Consider the following 24,436-nt stretch of genomic DNA (forward strand, 5'->3'; position numbering starts at 1 on the left):
TTTTTACAAGAAAACGAAAAGAAATACCCAATCACATCTTAATAAACAATATATCCTATCCTGTACAAAGTTATGTTAAATATTTGGGTATTACTCTGGATAGACAGCTTCTCTGGAAAGAACATATAGACCATATAGTTAAAAAAACAGAAAAAGGAATAAACCTTCTTCGATTCGTATCACACTTACGTTGGGGAGCAGATCCAAATATTTCTTTGTTGTTATTTAAAAATAATATAAGAGCTATATTCGACTACGGATCAATATTATACAGTGACGCATCACAGTGTCATTTAAATAAAATAGACAAAATCATTAATAAATCCCTTAGATTGTGTATAGGAGCCCTAAGAAGTACACCGATAAATAATCTACAAGTTGAATGCTGTGAAATGCCGATGGATATAAGACGAAAAAAACTTGGCATCAACCTTTTAGTTAGATTGTATGAAAAAAAGGCAAGTTTAATTTCCAAAATACATCAACTGTTTTTAGCAGACTTGACAGAAAAATATTGGATAAAAAAGAAAACTCTAAATATGGTAGATTTATATTCAAAAATGACAATATATGATAAACAACTTTATAAATATGACATAAACCCAAATTATAATATTGACTTTAATAGTATGGAACAAGTTCAGGTATACTTTTTAAGGGACTATAGCAAGTTGCCTATATCTTTAAGAAAATTAGTGTTTATCTCCGACAGTTCACAAATGTTCAAAGATTATTGTATGCTATATACAGATGCATCAAAAAATATTGAAGGTGTGGGATGTGCCTATTGGGATAGCAGTAATAAAATTAGTAAAATGTTTAAACTAAATTCTATTATGAGTATATACACAGCTGAATTAATAGCGATAATGGAAGCACTAAAATATTTATCTAATATAAATCATTCAAAGTTTATAATTTTTAGTGACAGTAAAAGTTCTCTTAGTAAAATTAGTGCTATAAATCCTAAATCAAAAGTGAACTACATTGAATTATATATCATAAATAAAATTAAAGAACTTCAGCAACAAGGAAAGTCTGTTAAGTTGGCATGGGTTAAAAGCCACTGTGGAATAACTGGAAATGAAATGGTAGATGAATTGGCTAAAAACGCGGTGACACAAGGAGTATTAACCCATTATCTTTGTACGCCAAAAGATATTGAATCAAATTTATTCAAAGAGATTAAGAAAGAATGGAAAGAAAGGTATATTGATGAAAACGTAAATACAGGAAACCACTACAGATCAATCAGAAACTATATAACGGATAAACCTTGGTTTTCTAAAATGGAGTCGACAAAAGATATGATAAGAACCATATGCAGAATGAGATTTGACCACTGTCTTACTCCATCATATTTATTTAAAATTAATATAGCTGATAGTCCACAATGTATTTGTGGACAGTTGGGCAATCTACAACACAAAATTTTGACCTGTTCTCTTATCTCTAATAAAGTTAATATGTTTTTAAATTCACTGTATTCTTTGACTGATGTCCACCATCCCATTAATTTAAATTATTTATTAACATTAGAAAATAATGAGTTGGTATACCGACTATTGTATAAACATATTTTAGATATTAAGCTTAAATTGTAATTGTAAAATATAGAGTAAGTATTTCTTGTAAATTGTTATATGTTAAAAGAAAAAGAAAAGAAAAGAAAAGAAAAAAAAAGAAAAGAAATATAAAAAAAAAATAATAAAAAAAAAAAAAAAAAAAAATAAAAAAAAAAAAAAAAAAAATAAAAAAAAAGAAAGAAAAAATATAAAAAAAGATATATAAAAAAAATAGAAAAAAAAAATATAATAATTAAAAAAATATAAAAAAAATATGTAGATAAAAATGAATGACGAACTTGGACAGTCCATAGTAAAATAGCTTTCGAATGAAGTAGAGGGCTAAAGAAGAATGTTGCAGTTTTTGCTGTGGAACTCTGAGAACATCATTTGGAAAAAAATTAATAAAAATATATATATATAAAAAATTATTAAAAAAAAATACAAAAATAATTATTTATTAGTAGAATTGTTTATTATATTAGTATTAGTTTTAGGATAAGATACGAAAAAATGACTAATAAAATAAAAAATAGTAAAATTGGCGAATGGATTTAGTGTCCGCAGTCATATAAACCCAAACAAACAACAACAAGCTTCTGACCATAATGATCAAAACGTTTCCATATATTCATAAAATACGTTAGACTTTAGGGACATTTCATCGATACATAAAATGCAGGCTTGTCTTGTTCTAACATTGTCCGTGATGATATTCTCCAAATCGTACGTTCGCTATCTTTGTCATACAACGCACTCAGTCGAACAGAATGTAGTGACAAGAAGTGACAAACAACGCTATGAAATATTTGACACGGCTTCAGGAATATTTGCTTTGAATGGGGTTTGTATGTTGATTGTCTAGTCACAGATTGGATTGAGTTGTTTATTAAATAATATTGTTTGTGTATTTGATAAATAATTGACTTAAGGCGTGAAATTAATAAAAAGTTATTTATTGTTTATTATTTATGGAAGATCCAAGCAGAGAACGAATATAATGAATTAGGAAATACCTCGACAAACAAGTAATTGGTCCTAGGTTTTCACCCAAAGTAATCGAAAGTAGAACTGGAAGTCGATATTGGAACTCTTCGTGTAACTTTGCGTCGATTGATCTACGATTTTATTAATTTTGTCATCTTGTTTTACATTCATATTTTGAGTGACTTTAAAGCAGTACCTACGGTTGTAACTCTAAAACCGAAGTCCGATGTCAAATTTCTCATCTTTAATACCATCCATGGGTTATAAGCTTTCATTCGACACCTCATTTGTCATTCTATGTGTATTAGTAACTGAGGAGTTGTATTCGCGGTCGGACGGATATCACTTGTGCTATTGCGGTGACTTTAAAATAGTACTTCCGGTCGCATTTCTAAAACCGGAAGTCCTAGGTCAAATTTCCCACCTTTAGTACCATCCATGGATTATGAGCTTTCATTTGACACCTCATTTGTCATTCTACCTGGTATAGTGACTGAAGGAGTTATATTCGCGGTCGGACGGACAGACAGCCTATTAGGTCACACCAAGTCGTTCAAATTCTCACCAACTTGTTCACACTTTTTCAAAATTGGTGAAAACAACAAATTATATTTTGTATCGTTGTATCAATATAAGCCAAAAAGAATAATTAGTGAATGTCACGCCACTATAATATATTTTATTATTGGTCTTTCAATGCTAAAATCAGGATAAAAAAGGTATTTTATCCATGGTTTTAATCAATATAATTCTCACCATTACTTTGTGTTGTATTTGCAACCTTTTGTAAATCAAAAATAATTCCACCATATTAAGAATGTCAACAAAAGCCTGCCCTGCATGCAACCTTTTTCTCAGTGCAACTAAAATTTTATTGATACACGCCAGAAATGTGCGAGACTTTTCTCAGTGTATTCGCGTGTACACTTGCCAACTCGATACTAAAATTAAGTACATGCTAACAACAAAAGAATCGCCGTCCGTGTCGGTTCTTGTGAGAGATATGTATTCTTTGACATAATGTTCATTCTACAATATAATATATACAGTGCGTCCATAAAGTAACGCATAAATTCATTATTTCGTAAACCGGCGACCTTAAAGAAAACTCCCAAAACAGGTCGATTTTTATTTTTAATTTCTCATTTTTTGCCATATATATCATAGTAGTGACGTCATCCATCTGGGCCTGATGACGTAATCGATGATTTTTTTAAATGAGAATAGGGGTCATGTGATAGCTCATTTGAAAGGGTATTCAATTCTCTATTCACTAATGTAAACAATAATATAATTATTTATACAGAGTGGTCAAAAAAATATTTTTTAATTAAAATAATCGAGACAAAAAGAAGAATGTATGTAATTTATTTAATTCAAAATGCGTTTTGCTACTGTCAGTAAACAGAAAAAAATTATTTGACAAATAAACATTGATTTTCGCTTGAACGAAATGTTCAAACTGGCAAGAGGCAGGTGGGTGGCAGCTTTAACATTGAATTTAAGCAAAAAACAATATTTATTTGTCAAATAAATTTTTTTCCTGTTTTCTGACAACATTAAAACGTATTTTGAATTAGATAAATTACATACATTCTTCTTTTTGTTTCAATTATTTTAATTAAAAAAATGTGTTTTTGAACACCTTGTATAAATACTTATGTTAATGTTTATATTAGGGAATAGAGAATTGAATACCCGTTCAAATGAGCTATCACATGACCCCTATTCTCATTTAAAAAAATCAACTATTACGTCATCACGCCCAGATGGACGACGTCACTAGTATGATGTATATGCCAAAAAATCGGAAATTAAAAATAAAAATCGACCTATTTCGGTATTTTTCTTTAAAGTCGTCGGTTTACGAAATAATGAATTTATGCGTTACTTTATGGACGCACTGTAGAACCAGAACAGTCTACACGTTTGTACTAAAGAAACATGTAAAAAATTGATGATATTTGACTCTGATTTACTTAATGGGCATTAGGGGGGAAATATTAGCCAATATGAAGAATAAAAGCTGTGATTGTGATAGGTCATAACTTCCCAGTGACTGAAGAAATATTAAATTCCATGGAGTTTTTTGGTGTCTACTGATAGGATTAATAGGATAGCATCAAATGGATGACGAATAATACGGGACATCGCTGAAGCCACTAATAGACAGGTTACACATTAAAAGTGGTATCTTGAAAAAAAGTTAAATCTAACAGCAAGTACTTTTGGACAAATCGTCTCATATGCAAAGGAAACAGGTCTCCACATAGTTTGTTAAAAAGCCTTGTTGTAGGTGAGTTAAAATATGTGTATTACAGTACTTAGTAAATGAGAAACAAGAATAAAAATCCTAGAAGTTGTTCTGATAATTCGACCCCTGCAATGAATACCCTTGGTAACCAGCATTTATATTCTTCAGAAAAAAAGATAGCAATTTCTTTGATTTTTTTAATTGCATGTAACATTTTTTCAGTGTAAGAAGTAATTATATAAATGTTAAACTCTTTCAGAATAAGAGGATAGGTTTTTGCATTATGGCAGTTACAGCTTTTGATATAAATATAAAGTGCATAGAATAATCTTGTAAGGGCACTTACGATGATCTTATCTGACACATATGTAGTCATATGCACAAAATTATCAGAACTTAGTAGCGAATAAAGTTGTAACAACAGTTACGTGGCGAATAAAATTGTAACAACTGCAGTTACTGTGTTGTTCTACAAATAAGTCAAATATTTTTTACATTTATGATATTACACCATTCGGATTTTTTCTTATAAATGCAGTTATAACTGTTATAAATTGAGTTAGGTGAGCTAACTAAATGACCATCAACGATTATAATTCAACTAAACTACAGGACAACAGGAAACTTTTATACTTGGATCATTGATGGTCATTTAGTTAGCTCACCTAACTCAATTTAAAACAATAACCACACTGATAATATTGGCAGATAGAGCATAAAAAGTTGTACCAGAAGAACACTGTAAATAAAAATCGCCAAAAATGTTAGTTACAACGTCATTCTATGCAGGGGTCGAATTATTATTCTGCTTCTGTTTTTCAATGAGATTTTGATAATTGTTGTACATAAACCTCAAAAGATTTTTTTTCTTTGCAGGTGAATACAATGTTGATTAGGTATATAAAAACCATTCATTGGGCAGAATCCATAGAAAATATGCATAGGCCCATGGAGCACCTAAGACAAAATTATAGTTTTAATTTATGGCTAACAGATTCGAGACTCCTTGGTAGTCCTGATGGAATTATTGAAGAAGAATTATGTTGTGTTAGCGATTATGATGAATTTTGTAGCTTATGATCTTTATGTAAGTAAAAAAGTACGGACTGCTACATGTTATATATAGAAAATACTAAGGAATCACTGAATTACGATATAAAATCTGTTTAGAATGTGGTTAATTGTAAGAGAAATAATTTTAATATTCCATGTTATAAGTTTAACACTTTATTTGCGGATGGTTTTCATGTGAGCCACATAGTGCCACCATCAATGTGCATTGGATATATATGAACTTCTAAGACGAAAATAATTTCAGTTGAGAGTATAAGTCTTAACTCATTTTATCCACACTCAATGTTAATGATTCTGTTTTTAGTGAGCCACAATCAATTGTTGATGCTTTTGCCAATTTCTTCAGCAGTGTCCATAATGCTTCTTTTTCCTGTCCAGACCAGAGCAGTCATAGTCCCAATATCACTCATAGTGATAGTGATATTCACACTTAACTATTAAAATTTGTGACATTCTATCATGTTTACAGTGTCTTAATGCCAATAAAGGTCCTGATACATATAGAACATCTAATTTGTTTAGATTTCTGATGTACTGTTCTTTTAAATTGTGTAAGCCATATTTTTATTCTGGTATGATCAATTTATTGAATCTAGATTATCTTCTTGTCAGAAGAGTTAACTTTGACTTCATATTTATTTTTAAGCTTGTAAATGAGATAATCCAATCTTCTGAAATGCTTCAGCTAATTTGTTATATTTCTTTCCGTTCACTGTGCCACAATTCACTTTTCTTTGTTCCTTATCGCAGAACTAATTATGGTTCAAATACAGGTATGATATGGTCTGACCACTATGCATGCAAATCAGTTACCTCATAATTGTTTAGGTTATGTATCAATTGCCTTAGGAATTTATTTATTGTATTTGAATCAGTCATTGCGAAAACAATCTTAGTCCATATTTTGGGTAAAATGACGATGCTTTTTGACGCCATGAAATTTACATTTAAACATATAAACATTTAAACTTTTTTTGCCTTTTAGAAAGATTCATTCATAACCCATAATACTTATATAAAATATAGTATTATCTAGGAATATCCAACTAATGAAAAGATTTTTACGTTTCCTGAAAAATTTACACATTGTAACATGTATTGTTTTCGCAATGACCGAATCATTTATGTATTTCTAATTTTATAAATATATTGTATATATTTTAATGCTGAATTCTTATATAATTTTGACAGTGATTTTGTCTCATTTGTTAGTAATAAATACCTACATATCAATTAATTACCTAATGTATTAATGTAATATGTAATAAAAGTTCCTTTAAAAATTTATTTTTATTCCCAAAATACATTCTTAATAGAAGTAAGTCTACTAGACGTATTGCTTGGATGTCTAATGAAGGTCCAATTATATTGTGGACATCCTCTCAGGAAGCTCGGGAGACGTTTATTAGCGCGACATTTTGGACCAAACTATGCCGTCTGATGAAGGTCCAAATGACACCCAGTAAACGTCCCCTCAGGACGTTAGGTGTATGTTTGGCAGCACCACATTTGGATCAAAATATAAAGTTGTTCATACTAAAATGGACGTTGGAGGGACATATGTGAAGGACTTTCACTGGATGTCCGTGTGTTATTAGGGAAATATTTTGAATGTGTATAAAATGCCCTAATTGGTTATTAAAATAATTTTAAGTTTTTCGAAATAAGATCTTCCTTTACTTGCACAAAAATAATATGTTTACTTATCTTAAATAATAGTTAATTAAATGAGTCACTAGTTTATTAAGTATTATCTATGCTTTAATCCAGCCTTTAACTAAATGCAATACATAACTGCCGAGCCCTATAAAGTTTAAGTGATATTTCTGCAATTAATTTTATATAAATTGAATAGAATAGAAAAAAGCTTTATTCTCAGGATTCACAAGTTTATACAAAAATAAAAATATCAGTAGGGAGAATGGTGTAAAATACAATTTATAAGGGTTTCTGAAACAACCTACACTTAACATAAAAATAACAGTCTCCTTGCAGGTCAGCTTGACGGTATTATTCCACTTTGTATGGTTCTAGGTATATGAGTAACTGTTGAATAGACTTTCTATATTCTGTAGTTTTCTCAGATGTTGTTAGTCTATGTATTGGTACATTATATAGTTTATAAAATTGTTTGGTTTATTAGAATTATGGTTTATTACGTTTCATGAATTTATGCCTACTTCTAAAAATGAAAAGGAAGCATTCATATACGTATGTTCCTGTTATTGTTAGTAGGTTGAGTTTTTTGAAATTATCTCTACATGAATCCCTGTATTTCAAGTTAAGTAGAGTTCCGATTGCTCTTTTTTGTAATATAAAAACCTGTTCAGCCGTACTACTTTCCCCCCAGAAAATTATTCCAAAAATCGCAATACAGAATGAAAATTTGAAAAAAAAAATATATAGGTAACTAACTCGTTTACATTTTTCGTCCAAATAATTTGCTGTTATTCTGAAAGAGTAGCAGATAGATTCAGGGTATAAAATTGCAATTGTATTTACATAAATCGCACTGTCTTTAGAATATGTATATTATAGTACCTATAATCTATTATAATTAAAAATATTTATTGTGAATATTTACAAATTTAGATACAATTTGATCTAGATTTATTAGATTGTAAAAATGAATTGAATTATTGCAACTTAATTAATTACTGTCCATTTCAGAAGTTTCCAAACTACAGGCAATCTCCACTGCTCCCTCAAAGTCTAGATTCCTGGTGCCCAATAGTCTTGCTTGTATTCTTTTGGAACATAAAACAAATTGGTTCCTTATGGCAGACTTTAGATGTGCTTGAAAATTGCAATTTATATAGAAATTATTGCACTGATTCTCCTTCTACTTGCTGTCTGCCTTTAAATCTGTAAGTTTCAGCAATTTCCAAAGGAACAGGATTGTAAAAATTGTCCATTTTTAACAACTTCGTCCTATATTTTATCTATCATCTGCTAGTTATACACATATTTTAGAAATATATACTCTAATTTTCCAAAAACTACTTTATATTTTATTTTTATGATGTATTTTTATAAGATTTTTATTATATCATTTTAATAGGTTAGGTAGGTAAATCAAATCTTCTCTTTTTCTTCCCATTTGTAATACAATCCAACAAACATAAAAGTATAAAATACTGTTATACTCTTATATTATATTTGTGGGATAATACATGTTCTATACTTTTTAATCGATATAATACATATAATAACGACATCATTAATTCAATTTCTAATTATATTATGTATAATTATTTATTCTCAGTATGTATGTGAGTTGGTGTGTATATGAATAGGGTTGTATCCAACTTGGTGTGACTTGGTGATTATGCGTTTTCCTGACTATCTCTGTGTTACCGACATTTACAGTTTAGGCGAATTGGGGGCGACCCGATCTTGTCACAAGTGTCATTCTAATTTCTAGGGCAACGTTGCCAGTTCAACGAAAATATTATATCAAACTAGGTAAAAACGGGGCTGTGTGACAGACCGCATTTTTTAATATACTAAAAACTAAAACAATTGTAATTTTCCGTCATCGCAATTAAGTATCCATACATTGATTCGTGTTTTATTATAATTTATGAAAATATTTCAATTCAAAAATAATGATAGATAATAAATCTTGACATGACTTTAAATTATTATGTTTAGGGCCGGTACTTTATGTCTTGATTAACAGCCAGTTAGTTAACGGATGTTTAATCGGGACCTCTTTAGGGTCTCTTGCGTTGTAATAAATGCAATTACAAATTACAAGTATTATTATAATTATAAATAAGTATAATAATAATTATAATTGCATTTATTACAACGCAAGATACCCTAAACAGGTCCCGATTAAACCTCCGTTAACTAACGGGCTGTTAATCAAGACATAAAGTACCGGCCCTTAATGTCAAATCGAGAGGTGTGATTGATTTCTCGTAAATTGTAGGACAAAACTGCATTAAGTTGTGTAGAATAAATAAAACACACTGGAAAAATTAAAAATTTAATTTGAAATTAAACGAAATGAATAACTTTTACAGTGAACAAGTGTGGAATTGAAATATATATATTACAATTCGAAATATACATTTTAAACGTTATTTTTTTGTATTTAGATTTAGTGCAATTGCGTTATCTGTGATGGCAACAACGAAGTGATTCACGAACAATAATTGTCAGTCTGAACACAGGTTTACGTTGGGGAAAAAAAGTGTACCAGTTTTATATGCGGCGAAGTGTACTATGGTTATAGCCTACTAGAGTTTTTTCTAGCTATGGACACTAATATTATATGGTTTTTGCCAGAAAAAAAGAAACCATAACCTGTGTATATGGTACTGGTGTTTAAAACTGTCACAAATGTATTGTATCATAAAATTTATACATATTTATTGTTTTTGATAACTAAAAAATAAAGATTATTTGTTTTGATTTTTTGGTTTTTTTTAACTCTGATCGCCAACGTCGGATAATTCTGATATGGCAAGTTAAAAAGAAAATATTTTCTATTAGAACGGTGTCGTCTGCATGCCTCATATTGTTAATGTTTACCGTTTTATTTTTATACCAATTTCGACGTTGTCTTGTGCTTGGCTCAGCTTTGTCAAGACATATTTTTGTATATGAATGCTTTTAGTAGTATGGCTGGAATATTTTTAGGTTTTGTCTTGATTCCGGTAAAGGTTTTGAATTATGCGGAGGTCTTTTCCGTCTAGCTTCATTTTCTGCAGTTCAGTTAACAATTTTTCATACTGGACTCTATCAAGAGACTTCTGGTAGTCAATGAAGTAGAGCTATCTGCTTCTTTAAGTGCCGTCTTCCAATGGGAGGTTGGATATAATCATTACTATATTTACTCTATCTACCGCTGCTCTGAAGAGTTATACAGGGTGTCCCGAAAAGATTGGTCATAAATTATACCACACATTCTGGGGTCAAAAATAGTTCGATTGAATCTAACTTACCTTAGTTCAAATGTGCACATAAAAAAAGTTACAGCCCTTTGAAGTTACAAAATGAAAATCGATTTTTTTCAATATATCGAAAACTATTAGAGATTTTTTATTGAAAATGGACATGTATCATTCTTATGGCAGGAACATCTTAAAATAAAATTATAGTAAAATTTGTCCACCCCATAAAAATTTATGGGGATTTTGTTCCCTTAAACCCCCCCAAACTTTTGTGTACGTTCCAATTAATTCATTATTGTGGTATTCTCCTTTTCATGAACATTTTTCAGTGCGTCACAAATTATAGAAAAAAAGGTAAGTCCGTGATAAAACACATTTATGACATTTATTCTAACGTGACATTTTAGTTAAATCTGACAGTTGTCAAATTTCATTTTCAATTTGGAATAAAACCAAATCAATTGTGTCTATTGCATTTATAAAATGGTATTTTCTTTCATTTGTATAGTCTTATAAATTGTACAGATTATATTGATAATATTATTATTTTATTTAATAAATAATTCTTTTTTGATTATGGCGCGATCTATCGACAACTAGAATAATCACCGAACTAGAATAATTACCAAAGTATTCAGAGACGTGCCTTTTTTTCTGTCACATACAATTTAATGTGTTAGAGAGAAATCGAAAAACTGTGACGCACTGAAAGATGATCATGAGAAAAAGAATACCATTAGTTAAACACAACGTTTTTAAAACTTTTTTGCCTCTTAGTATTTTTTCGATAAACCAGTTTTTATTGAGATGCGGCTTCTTTTTCAATATATTTACGTAAAAATTTTATGGGGGTTTTGTTCCTTTAAACCCCCCAAATATTTGTGTACGTTCCAATTAAACTATTATTGTGGTACCATTAGTTAAACACAGTGTTTTTAAAACTTTTGTCTCTTAGTCTTGTTTTCATAAGTCACCTTTTATCGAGATGTAGCTTCTTTTTCAAAATATACCTAAAGATGTAAATTATAAATAAATTTTCAGATTATTAACAGGTCTCTATAATCGTACTTAATTAACCATATACAAATATGTGGTGGATTCGAAAAATATTCAAAATATCTCGATAAACACTGGCTTATCGAAAAAGTACTAAGAGGCAAAAAAAGTTTTAAAAATAATGTGTTTAACTAATGGTGCCACAATAATAATTTAATTGGAACGTACACAAAAGTTTGGGGGGGTTTAAGGGAACAAAACCCCCATAAAATTTTTATGGGGTGCACAAATTTTACTTAAATTTTTTTTTAAATGCTGCTGCCATAAAAATGCCACATGTCCATTTTCAATAAAAAATCTCTGAGAGTTTTCGATATATGAAAAAAAATCGATTTTCATTTTGTAACTTCAAAGAGCTGTAACTTTTTTTGTGTGCACTATTATATATAGGTAAGTGAGGTTCAATCAACTTATTTTTGACCCCAGAATCTGTGGTATAATTTATGACCAATCTTTTCGGTATACAACTACATTTAAACCAGTCCCTTAAATACTTTAACTTTCTTATTTATATTGTTTATTATACAGGTTGTTAGTAAATAAGTATGAAAAATGTTAAGGGCTAATTCTACATGAAAAATTAATGCCGGTTTGCTCTATAAACATAATATGTCCGCAAATGCTTAGTTTCCGAGAAACGGGGTGTTGAAATTTTTATTTCAAACTGTCAATTTATTTATTGCTCTAAGACCAGTTGAGCTATGAAAATTAAATTTGGTGGGTTTTAGAAAGTAGTTATTACGCATTTTTGACATACAATTAAGAATTTTGTATTCATCATTGGCGCGCATAGGGGTAATGGTCTGAACTTTTCAAAGAAAAAAAGATAGTACGCCTCTGAGATATTTCGAATTAAAAATTATTTTTAAATTCCACGTCTAATTTATGATAAAAAAACCTCTCTTGCCTTTTTTTCATAAGGTGCACCCTTTTTATGCAGAAAAATAAAACATCTTGACGCGTATTTTTCATTTTTTTAATACATTATCAAGAAATATATTAAATTGGAACAATAACAGAAACTATTACTAATAAGATTTTAACTAGGTGCAGAGCTACAAAAAATGTTAAAAAATGACCTCCTTTAGAGGTTATAGAAGAATTTTATATTCATCATTGGCGGGCGTAGGGGTAATGGTCTGAATTTTTTTAAAGAAAAAAATAGTACGCCACTGAGATATGTCAAATTAAAAATCATTTTGAATTGCTGGTTCAATTTACGACAAAAAATCTTTCTTGCCTTTTTTTCATGTGCGACGCCGTTTTTATGCAAAAAAATAAAACATCTTAACGTTTACAAAGTATTTGAACTAAGTTTCTATAAAAACGGCGCCTCGTATGAAAAAAAGACAAAAAAGATTTTTTGTCGTAAATTGAACGAGGAATTCAAAAATGATTTTTAGTTTGACATATCTCAGTGGCGTACTATTTTTTTCTTCAAAAAATTCAGACCATTACCCGCGCGCCAATGATGAATATAAAATTCTTCTGTTACCTGTAAAGGAGATCATTTTAAACATTTTTGCAGCTTTGCACCTAATTAGTTGAAATCTTATTAGTAATATTTTCTGTTATTGTTCTAGTTTAGTATTATTATATTGGATAGTTCTTGATGATGTATTAAGAAATGAAAAATACGCGCCAAGATGTTTTATTTTTCTGCATAAAACATAATTTTTAATTTGAAATATCTCAGTGGCATACTATTTTTTACTTTAACAAATTCAGACTGTTACCCGTATGCGCGCCAATGATGAATACAAAATTCTAAATTGTATGTCAAAAAATGCGCAATAACTACCTCCTAAAACTCACAAAATTTTATTTTCATAGCTCAACTGGTCTTAGAGCAATAAATAAATTGGCAGTTTGAAGTAAAAATTTCAACACCCCGTATCTCGCAAACGAAGCGTTTGCGGACATATGTTTATATAGAGCAAACCGGCATTATTTTTTCATGTAGAATTAGCCCTTATAATGTTTCATACTTATTTACTAACACCCTATATATTTCATATTCTTTTACCATTTCTCGCAATACTTTTATGTTTTCTTCTGTGTCCATACTATTCTAAGCATCCTCCTGTATTACCGCATGTATACTCAGTCCTCTTGGACAGGGAAGTGGGCAGCGTGAATGTGTAAATCGCTCACTCGCGCTGCTGCCCGTCATGCTACTGCCATTGCACCTACATACCCAAAGAGTCGGTCTTTGTGGCGGAAGTCAAAGGAGAGGCAGCGCGAATACGAGTGGGTATTTACCAAGGTCCCTATACCATAGGTTGTATGGTAACTTTGACATTGACAAATGAAATATTGTCATCGTGACGTCACCCAGACGATTAATTTTACGAATTGTTTGTAAACATAATAGGATACGTGGTTTGGAGGCTATATTTTGTTATTAAATATCGTTAGTGTTTTAATTTGTGTTTATATCTTGAGATATAATGTATCTATAGATATCATTAAGTGTTTTTAGTATAATAACTTAAACCCAAAACTCTTTTACAAGTGTTAAGATACATTTTAATGTGGTTGTGTTAAGTACCTACTTACTTACTGGATTGCATCCATCTGAAGATCGTTTGAATTTGAATAAACAATTATAAACTAAATGAATATATAAAATGGGGAAAATTCCCTTTATTGCACTGAAATTGTATTTTTTTATAATTTACTGTTAATGTAAAACTTCAGAGGTACCTATTGAATGGAATCATAATGTTTTAATAGTTTTAGATATTATAATCCAGTACCTAACGTAATCAGATGCTCTTAAGGGAAAAAATACTAGTTTTGATACATAAATCTTTAGTTGAATATCTTTTTTACCATGGTTTACATGTTAGGAGGAATTTATAATAATGTACTACATGCATTATCCCCAATTCAAAATTATTATATACCTACTCGAAATCATTTAAAAAAGTAAATTGTATTCAACCCATTATTAGTATGCAATATACCTAGGATATTTGAATGATTTAGTCCCATATATACACAAGAAAGAAGCTACTTCTGCTTTAATTAAGTATGTAGTAATGCTATTCTACTGCATAATATATTTAATTGCAATTATATTCTATGATTTTTGTAACTCTACAGGTATCTACCACATTTTTTAAAGAATATATGAAATAAATAGTCATTAAAAATCCAAACGTATTTTTTTTTAAATATACGTATTTTCAATACATTCCTACTTTCCGGGTTCATTTCAATGAGTGAAGTGAATGAATTTGAATGCAGCATTCTGGGTGACGTCACTCCCGCCATTAGATTCTCGACGCTGATTGGTGGAAAGTTACCATGCAACCTGTCTATTTATGAACCTTGGGTATTTACATTCAGCTACTCTCTCTCTCTCTCACTTGCCGCCGGCAAAGCGGCAAGTGAGTAAAGCGCTGGTTTCCTCGAAAGCAGCACCGACAAACTGCGACCGTAGCACTGCGATGAATTACGTCAGATTACGGTGAAAAATTCAAGGTTCTTCACTGCGGCAATGGAATGTGCAAATTCAGCAAGCGGTGGCTTTCAACGCGTGCTTGGAAACCACCGCTATTATTTTGCATATGGTACAGTTTATGACGTCATTCATTGCAGTGTTATGGTCGCAGTTTGTCGGCACCGCTTTCGAGGAAACCAGCGCTTAAGGGAACAAGACGATGCTGTTGTCACATTCCTTTCTTGTGAGTCGTTCGGTAATGAGTTGTGAGGACATTGGCGAGGAACTGAAGTGAACACCTCACTCGCGTCGATATCATATTTCGGGCAATATTTCCGTCAACGGCAGCAGCAGTGGCAATAGCCGAGTATAAATCCGGCATAACACTCCATTTTCAATGACTAGCTTATTTATGTGTTCTTGCTTCAATGTCCAGTATCGAAATATGTCCATATTGCAGTATCGAAAATAAGTTAGCATCTCAGAGCTCTTCTTCTTCTGGTTCCTATCCGTTTCGGATGTTGGAAATCATATTTGCAATCATAATCTTGCTCTTGCTCTTACTTTCAATCTAATCTAAGGTCTTTGTTGCAGAGAATTGTTTTAATTTTTAACAAACATTTCTTGGTATTTCTATCCTGACCCTTATAGACCGGGAGATATTATACAGAAGTTCAGCCACGATTTTCTAAGTCCTGCCTTTTGCAATACTGGAAGGGTAGACGATGTACTTACAATCTGTGGAAACATCCACAAATTTCCTGTGACATTTTCCTGTAAAAATTAGATTTCCCAAAAAATAAAAATAGGGTTTTGCGATGAATTTCTAAGTCCTGCCATATCCGTAGATAGACAGGATACTATCGATTTTATGAAGAAAATTTTTTGGGCAGGAGGGTTGCAAACGGGGTAACGGTGTATATATGTATACAAACATGTAAGGAAAATAATGAAATTTTCATGATTTTCTAGGTCCTGCCAACTAAATAAACTAAACATATTTATTTCAAAATTATAAAAAAAAATATTGGCATGACGTCTCCTAATGTTTAAGTATACTTGACCCTGCTTCCGTGATTTTCTTAGTCCTGCCTTTAAAAAGTTATAATACTCAAATACAATCATATACCTTTTCGGTACTCGGCAGGAAGGTTAAACGGTTCTTGTAAGACGGCAGGAGTCCTAGATTTGTAAGAAAATTCGTGAAAAGTCAACGATTTTCTGAGTCATGCCATTTTGCACATGTTTCAAGAATCTTAATATAAGTCTATTTACAAAGAGGCAGGATGGTTTTATGGTTATTTTGTATACAGGGTGAGGCATTAGTGTGACAAAGTCCAATTACTCGTTTGTCGTAAGAGATACGAAAAAAAGTTATTTAGGTAAAATGTGGGGCAAAATAGGATCATAATTTAAAAATATTTTCTAATATACAGGGCTACCCGTATTGACAGGACGACACAAACTTATTTTTTTTTTTTATGAAACACCATGTATATAATTTTAAGATTCCTAAGATCATTTTAAGACAATTTAACACAATTCACCTAATCCAAAAATATTTCCTAAGGGAGCTAGAGCTGTTTGAAGATGACGCCTTGTAATTAGTTTTTTTTATATCTCCAGAACGCTTCCATTTCGATACACAAAAACTGGTCCGCCTTTTTATCTTCCACAGATAAATAAATTCCATCAATTGCGAATCTCTAGTACCGGTCATAGGAGTCCGTTTTGGGTAGAACAGACAACGGTTATTTTATCGCATAACTTTTTTGTCTTTAACTTTTAAGCATTTTTGACTTTAAGCTTTTAAGCATATTATTAAATTGTGAGGTATTCTAGTACTACAAAGTACTCTTGCTTTAAGTCGGTAGAATGCACCGTTTTCTAAAAAAATCAATTTTAAAATTTTTCGTATTTTGAATTTAAGAAAAATTTGAATAAAACAATTAAAAAAACGGTGTATTTATCGACTTAAAGCAAGAGTAACTTTTAGTACTAGAATACCTCATAATTTAATACTCTACTGTCAAAAATGCTTAAAAATTAAAGCAAGTTATGAGATTTGACCGATACCAGAAATTCACAATTGATAAAATCGATTCATCTCTGGAAGAGAAATAAACGTAGCAGTTTTCGTTCTCCTAAATAGAATTTTTCTAAATACTTTTAAACTCAAAAAACCAAAAAACGAAAAATTTTTCAAATCGATTTTTATCGAAGTATTATTCGGAGTTAAAGCAAAAGTACCTTTTAGTACAAAACTATCCCAGAATTTAATAATCCAGTGTCAGAAATGCTTAAATGTTAGACAGAAAAGTTATTCGATAAAATATCCGTTTCCGTACCCAAAACGGACCCCTATGACCGGTACTAAAAATTGACAATTGATAATTGACATTTTACAATTGACCTCTGGAAGATAAATAAGTGTACCAGTTTTCGTTTTTCCAAATAAAAGCGTTCTGCGGCTATTTTAAAGAAACTAATTACAAGACTTCGATATGCTTCTTCTAGACGAAGCATATCGAAGTATAGGTCGTCCGCCAACCAGATGGTCTGATGACATCAAACGGATCGACAGAAACTTGATGCAGACAGCACAGGACAGGAATGCATGGAGAAGACTGAGGGAGGCCTATATCCAGCATTGGATAGATCCGGGTTGAATTACGACGATGATAAATTACAAGACGCCATCTTTAAAGAGCTCTAGCTTTCCACGGAAACATTTTTGAATTAGGTGAATTGAGTTAAATTTTCTTAAAATTAGCTGAGGAATCTCCGGTTTTCGTTTGTTATGAGAGCTTCTGGACGCCCTGTATAATATAATGGGTAGGTAAATTCCCTACTATAACCAATAAATTGTAAAAATTGTTTATTTATTTTATTGCGTTTACTTAGATAAAAATATGATCTAACTACTTAAAATAAAGATGTTACAGTTTGCTATTAGATTTGAAAAGTGTGTAAAAATTCCGAGACATTATTCAGGAAAATAATATTTAATAGGATACGATTGTTTTAATGATATACAAATTAATTTTTTGTATTATTCATCTTTGCGGTTATCCTGCCAAGTTGTAAACGGTTTTAGATTAGTGTCTTTTAAGCATACTCGACATGGTATGACTCAGAAAATTGTGGTGATATGAATATGTTTGTATAACACCCTGAAATAATTTTACAGATACACAATTTAATTTTTTTATACAAAATAACTATACAACCATCCTGCCTCTTTGAAAAGAGATTTATATTAACCTTCTTGAGATATGAGCGAAATGGCATGACTTAGAAAATCGTGTAATTTTCCACGAATTTTCTTACAAATTTTTTAACTATATATAGTAAAAAGGTGTAACTAAACCATCCTGCCATTTTGAATAATGTCTACTGAAATTATTTATTTTATAATTTATTTTATTAAAATTTATTTTATGACTTAGAAAATCACGGAACCAGAGTGAAAATTTTATACAGAATTTTCCAACAAACAAGTGCAGTTAAACATTAGGTGACGTCATGCCAACATTTTTTTTGGTTATTTTGAAATAAATATGATTAATTTAGTAAGTTGGCAGGACTTATAAAATTATGAAAATTTCATTATTTTCATTACATGTTTGTATATCTGTATACTCCCTTAGTCCTTTTGCAACCGTCCTGCCCAAAAAATTTTCTTCATAAAATAGATAGTATCCTGTTATTCTATGGATATGGCAGGACTTAAAAATTCATCGCAACTCCCAATTTTTTTTCATGGAAAATCTAATTTTCACAGGAAAATGTCACAGGAAACCCGTGGATTTTTCCACAAATTGTAAGTACCTTCTCTAACCTTCCAGTATTGCAAAGGGCAGGACTTAGAAAATCGTGGTTGAACTTCTGTTAATATCTCCCAGTTTATTATTTCTATTGTTTGATCACTATTGGCTGAAATCCAGGTTCCTAGGTATTTGTATTTATCAACTCTTTCTGTCTGTACATTTTCCAAATGTATGTATGTTTGTATAATTTGTTTTCTTGGTTATTATCATGTATTTGATCGTTTTTATATACATTTTTAGTCCACACTTTTCATAGAAACTGTTTGTTTTGTTTAATAGTAATTGGAGTTCTTCAGCAGAGCTTGCCATAATTATGGTGCCATCTGCATATCTCATATTGTTAATAGATCTTCCGTTAATTATTATTCCTTCACTTTGAGATAGTAATGCTTCTTTAAAAATGATTTTAACTACATACATTAAATAGTAGCTAATGGAGACGTAATACATCCCTGTTTAACTCCTCTCCTGATTTTAATTTTTGGACTGGGTTCGTTATCTATTACAATTTGTGCTCTATGGTTCCAGTAAAGGTTTGTTATTGTTCTAAGTCCCTTTTGTCTTAAAAATGTTGACTAATTTTCATGTCTTTGTCAACTGCTTTTTCAAAATATAAGTAGAGATATATTTTTCTGCCAATCGAGGTATTCGGTTAGAATTCCTTTGTTGACTTGAGGATGATGAAGATGAAATTATCATACACAATTCACATGTTATTTATTTCTAAAATTTTTCAGTACAAAGTATAAAAAATAATTTGACTTAATGCTTAATGCTTACTTATAGAATTATTTTGGTCAACCTAACCTTTCACTTTCATATTTGACATCTTAAATTCGATGAGTTCCTGTGCTGACACTAAAATTTAAATCAACTTGTAAGAATGTTTAATATGTAACTGATGGTTATTCAAATTTTGAAAAAATTAAAAATAAATCCAATATGAAAACCTCCATTACCAATAAATTAATATAATCGTTGGACTGAAAAGTTCGTAGGCTAACATAGAAAGAAATTTTTTTTGATAAATTTTGATTTTATTATTCAATATAGTTACCTTCAAGAGAGATACAACGATTATGGCGGTCATACAACATTTAAATATCATTTTTATAATACAATTTGTCTTTAGCTTCAAAATAAGCCTCAGTTTCGGTGATTACCTATTCATTGGTGCTAAATTTCTTTCTAGCGAGCATTCTCTTGAGAAGATAAATGCAGATTTTTGTTTATATTCGGTTCAGATTTGGACCACCATCTCCCTATAGCCATTTCAGCATCCTCATGCCTCATCAGTGAAGCTATGCAGTCACAAATCCGAAGGAATACAAACAATCTGACTATTTTAAGGGAAACCATCGCGAAAAGAATGGTTCCACCTCTTGAGACGCATTCTAGCGACATCTCTCGTATTAAGAGGAAAACGAAAAGCCCTAGATACAAAGTTTACTACCTTTTAAACAATTAGAATAATTGAAATAAAATACAGTAAACAATATTGTAAATCCAAGACTTTTCGTTAATAAACTGCTTTATGGCTGCATCCTGTATCTCCGGATTTTACAATATATAATCACAGAGACGACGAAAATAGGAGAAAGCAAAAAAGACATTTAGGCCACGCATTTACCTTCTCTTCGTCTAGGAAAAGAACCGAAAGACAGTTTCTAAATACTCAGAACTGAGTAAAAATGGAAAAGATAAATGCAGATTTTTGTTTATATTCGGTTTAGATTTGGACCACAATCTCCATATAGCCATTTCAGCATCCAGCACGAGAGATGTCGCTAGAATGCGTCTCAAGAGGTGGAACCATTGTTTTCGCGATGGTTTCCCTTAAATAAGTCAGATTGTTTGTATTCCTTCAGATTTGTGACTGCATAGCTTCACTGATGAGGCATGAGGATGCTGAAATGGCTATATGGTGATGGTGGTCCAAATCTAAACAGAATATAAACAAAAATCTGCATTTATCTTTTCCATTTTTACTCAGTTCTGAGTATTTAGAAACTGTCTTTCGGTCCTTTTCCTAGACGAAGAGAAGGTAAATGCGTGGCCTTAGTGTTCTTTTTGCTTTCTCCTATTTTCGTCGTCTTTGTGATTATATATTGTAAAATCCGGAGATACGGGATGCAGCCAGAAAGCAGTTTATTAACGAAAAGTCTTGGATTTAAAATATTGTTTACTGTATTTTATTTCAATTATTCTAATTGTTTAAAAGGTAGTAAACTTTGTATCTAGGGCTTTTCGTTTTCCTCTTAATACATTCTCTTGAGGTCAGCGAACAGGTTGTAGTCGCTGGGAGCCATATCTGGTGAATACGGTGGATGCGGAAGCAATTCGAAGCCCAATTCATGAAATTTTGCCATCGTTTTTATTGATTTTTGACACGGTCCGTTGTCTTGATGAAGTAGCACTTTCTTTTTCTTCAAATGGAGCTGTTTTCGCCATTTCGTCCTTCAAACTCTCCAATAACGCAATGTAATAGTCCCTGTTAATGGTTTTTCCCTTTTCAAGATAGTCGATGAATATTATACCATGCGCATCCCAAAATACTGATGCCATAACTTTGCCAGCTAACTGTTGCGTCTTTCCACGCTTTGGGGTCAAAAAATCGGATTCATTACGATTGAAGAGCTTTAAACACTTCTCGCAGAATATCCATTCGTTATTCTCAGAATATCTAAATATTCATCCACAATATATCTAACACGTTCCTTTGATATCTTTGAAGTTGACACATTCCTTTGAAGTCTCAGCTATCTCGAACAACTTCACTTTACGGCTCTTTGATGTTTTCATCCAAACATCCTTAGCAAACCATTTCTCAACGGTTGATTTTCCTGGTGCAGAGTCATAATAATGTTTATCAAGCCAAGCTTTGACTTCAACAGCATCTTTTTCGCCCAAAAGCAATGCTCTATTAAGACACGAAATTCCTTTTTATCCATTGTTTAAACTAAGACAAGTTGCTTCACTCAAAATATGTGGCTGTATCTCATAAACTAATAGTTCGACAGCTGTCAAATTTATATACGCATCTTTTGAAGGTTAAGGCTGACTAAAAATCATATGGATTTAATACCAAGAGTGCCATCTATGTGTCAGCCTACGAACTTTTCATCCCATCTGTTAATGCAGCGACAAGTTGACACCACATAAAATATGATGAACACTGTGTGGGACACAGATTCGAGGACGAGCTTCTTAACTGCACTAACTTTAATATACGCTATTGGAGCTGTAATTATCGCGGTCGATGGCACTATAATAGACTTTCCTTCCAATTGATCCTTGTTAAAAGGTATAGTACCGGGAATACATAATTTGCGGATGACCTGGTCGTTCTAGTAAAGCACAATGAAAGTGAACTTATAATGAATACTACCAATGCTGCACTGCAAAGGATGAAAACGTGGCTGAAAAACCGAGAGACGACACTTGCTACGTATAAAAGAAAGCTCTGGTACTAAAAGGATCTAGAGGCTTAGATTACATATCCTTCACGTTAAATATTTAGGAGTTATGTTGAACAGTAAGTAGATACTTGGCAAACACGTCAAATATGTTGCAAACAAAGCTGAACAGAGAGCAACAGCATTGGCAATAATTATGTCAAATACATGAGACCCAGGTACCTACTGGAAAAAAGGATTTTGGAGAAGTGGTACACTCCAATATACACGAGGCCCAGGTGTGGCATCAAGACGAACAAACAAAAGTACCAACAAATATTAGAGAAGGTCCAAAGAAAAGCCCTATTAAGTTATAGCCGGGGTACCACCAATAGATCTGCAGGCAAAAGAGAGCCACGGCAAAAGTAATCAAAAGAAGATAGAATAAAGAACAGAAACCATCACAATATAGCTCACAAGAGTGAGTAAATGAGCGGAGGACTGCATGGTCAAGTACTCTGATCCAGGAATGCAAATATAATAGCACGAAATACTTCTTCACGCAATTTCTTACTGTATATGGGTCATTTAGTGCATATATTGAGAGGAAATGTAAGTTCAATGACCAAAGAGCGAAGCTACATGCGAGGGCATGCATCTTTGGAACACCTAATTTTATGATCAGTAAGAAAGGGGGACAAATGAGTTTAAAGAAGTGCTAGACGCTTTTACAAAAATCGTTAAAAGATAAACATAAACATGGATAAACATAAGTAACATAATAAGCAACAGAGAGTTTGTGGTACATTGGTACCATAAATGCATCAGGAGGAAGACCCCCCAAAAGGAGAATTGACCCTCACAAAAAAAAACAATCTAAACTGATTTAATGATTATTCAGTCATATTTTCAACCCTTTCGACAATATAATTCTACGTCTTCTATAAACTAATAATTTTCCTTTATAGTTTCAAAATTGGTGACTAGTTTTGTTTTTTTTTCAACAACCACCCCATATTTTATATTAATGTGAACAAAGTGTTCTTAAAATATTTTTACTCTATTTTTTTCAGAAAATTATTTAGTTATTTCCAATTTTAGTGTTAAAAACTTATGTTGCTAAACACAGTGTTTTTCTACAGTCGGCTTCGAATTATTTCTTTAGTTTCACGTCGATATGAGATGAGTTCTTTTGTTGACACTAAAATCCAAACGTTTTATAAGTATTATTAATGTTGTGTACCTAATTAGAGTAACAAATTACAATTAAGGTAAGAGGTTAGGCTAGTCACATATTGCAAAACTAAATAATATTGGAAGATAGAACTCTAAAAAATATATACTATTAATTTATTGAGTATTTTAACGGACATTCAATTTGATTTCATCATTTTTCTACTAAATTAACAGTAGGAGTGATACAAAGCTCGCTCATCGTATTCTTCTTCCTTTTTTTAATAGAACATTATTTTACTATTTTTAGTCTTTCGTAATATCATCAATTTTTATTGAGGACAAACAAGACATATCTAAGGAAAAACATCTAACTTCATGGCAGTCGAAAAGTTTTTTCGTCAAAGGCAAACAAAAGGTTATGTCCGTCGGAAACATTATGGTACTATTTTCAGAGACATATTAACAATAGACCAGGCTAGTTATATGCCACTCAATGCATCTGGATGTAACGTCAATATCAAGTACGGTGGTCTAGCTATCTTTGTCTGTCGTGCGAGTGTGAGCGTATCTACCAAGAGGTAGGTGTAATGGAACAACACAAACACAGAGGCGGCGGCCATCATATGCTCGAGAGAGAAAGCTAAGCGCCGGTAGAGAGATAGATAGACAACCGACCCGAACTGCCAGAGACATGTTAACAATAGACCAGGCTAGTTATATGCCACTCAATGCATCGGGGTGTAACGG

At 31.5% G+C, this 24,436-nt stretch overlaps 1 protein-coding gene and 1 long non-coding RNA gene across 4 annotated transcripts in view; one reads left to right on the forward strand and one right to left on the reverse strand.

The window, feature by feature from the left end:
- The first annotated feature begins 1,703 nt into the window (after window positions 1-1,703).
- LOC126889306 (uncharacterized) lies at window positions 1,704-10,302 on the forward strand. The gene is made up of 2 exons (XR_007699977.1): window positions 1,704-4,848; window positions 5,683-10,302. It is a non-coding gene; the product is annotated as an uncharacterized LOC126889306 (long non-coding RNA).
- A 9,516-nt stretch (window positions 10,303-19,818) lies between these two features.
- The window catches only part of LOC114341831 (cyclic GMP-AMP synthase-like receptor), a 73,136-nt gene continuing 68,518 nt past the window's right edge, over window positions 19,819-24,436 (reverse strand). For 2 of the 3 annotated variants that reach the window (XM_050657515.1, XM_050657514.1), the window contains one exon: window positions 19,819-19,976. In XM_050657515.1, coding sequence (XP_050513472.1) covers window positions 19,921-19,976 — 56 coding nt within the window. In that variant the 3' untranslated portion in view covers window positions 19,819-19,920. Of the gene's footprint in view, window positions 23,715-24,436 lie in introns of all 3 variants that reach the window. The other variant, XM_050657513.1, reaches the window with a different exon arrangement.

This window comes from Diabrotica virgifera, chromosome 8 (genome assembly GCF_917563875.1).
Source record: "Diabrotica virgifera virgifera chromosome 8, PGI_DIABVI_V3a".
Taxonomy (NCBI): domain Eukaryota; kingdom Metazoa; phylum Arthropoda; class Insecta; order Coleoptera; family Chrysomelidae; genus Diabrotica; species Diabrotica virgifera.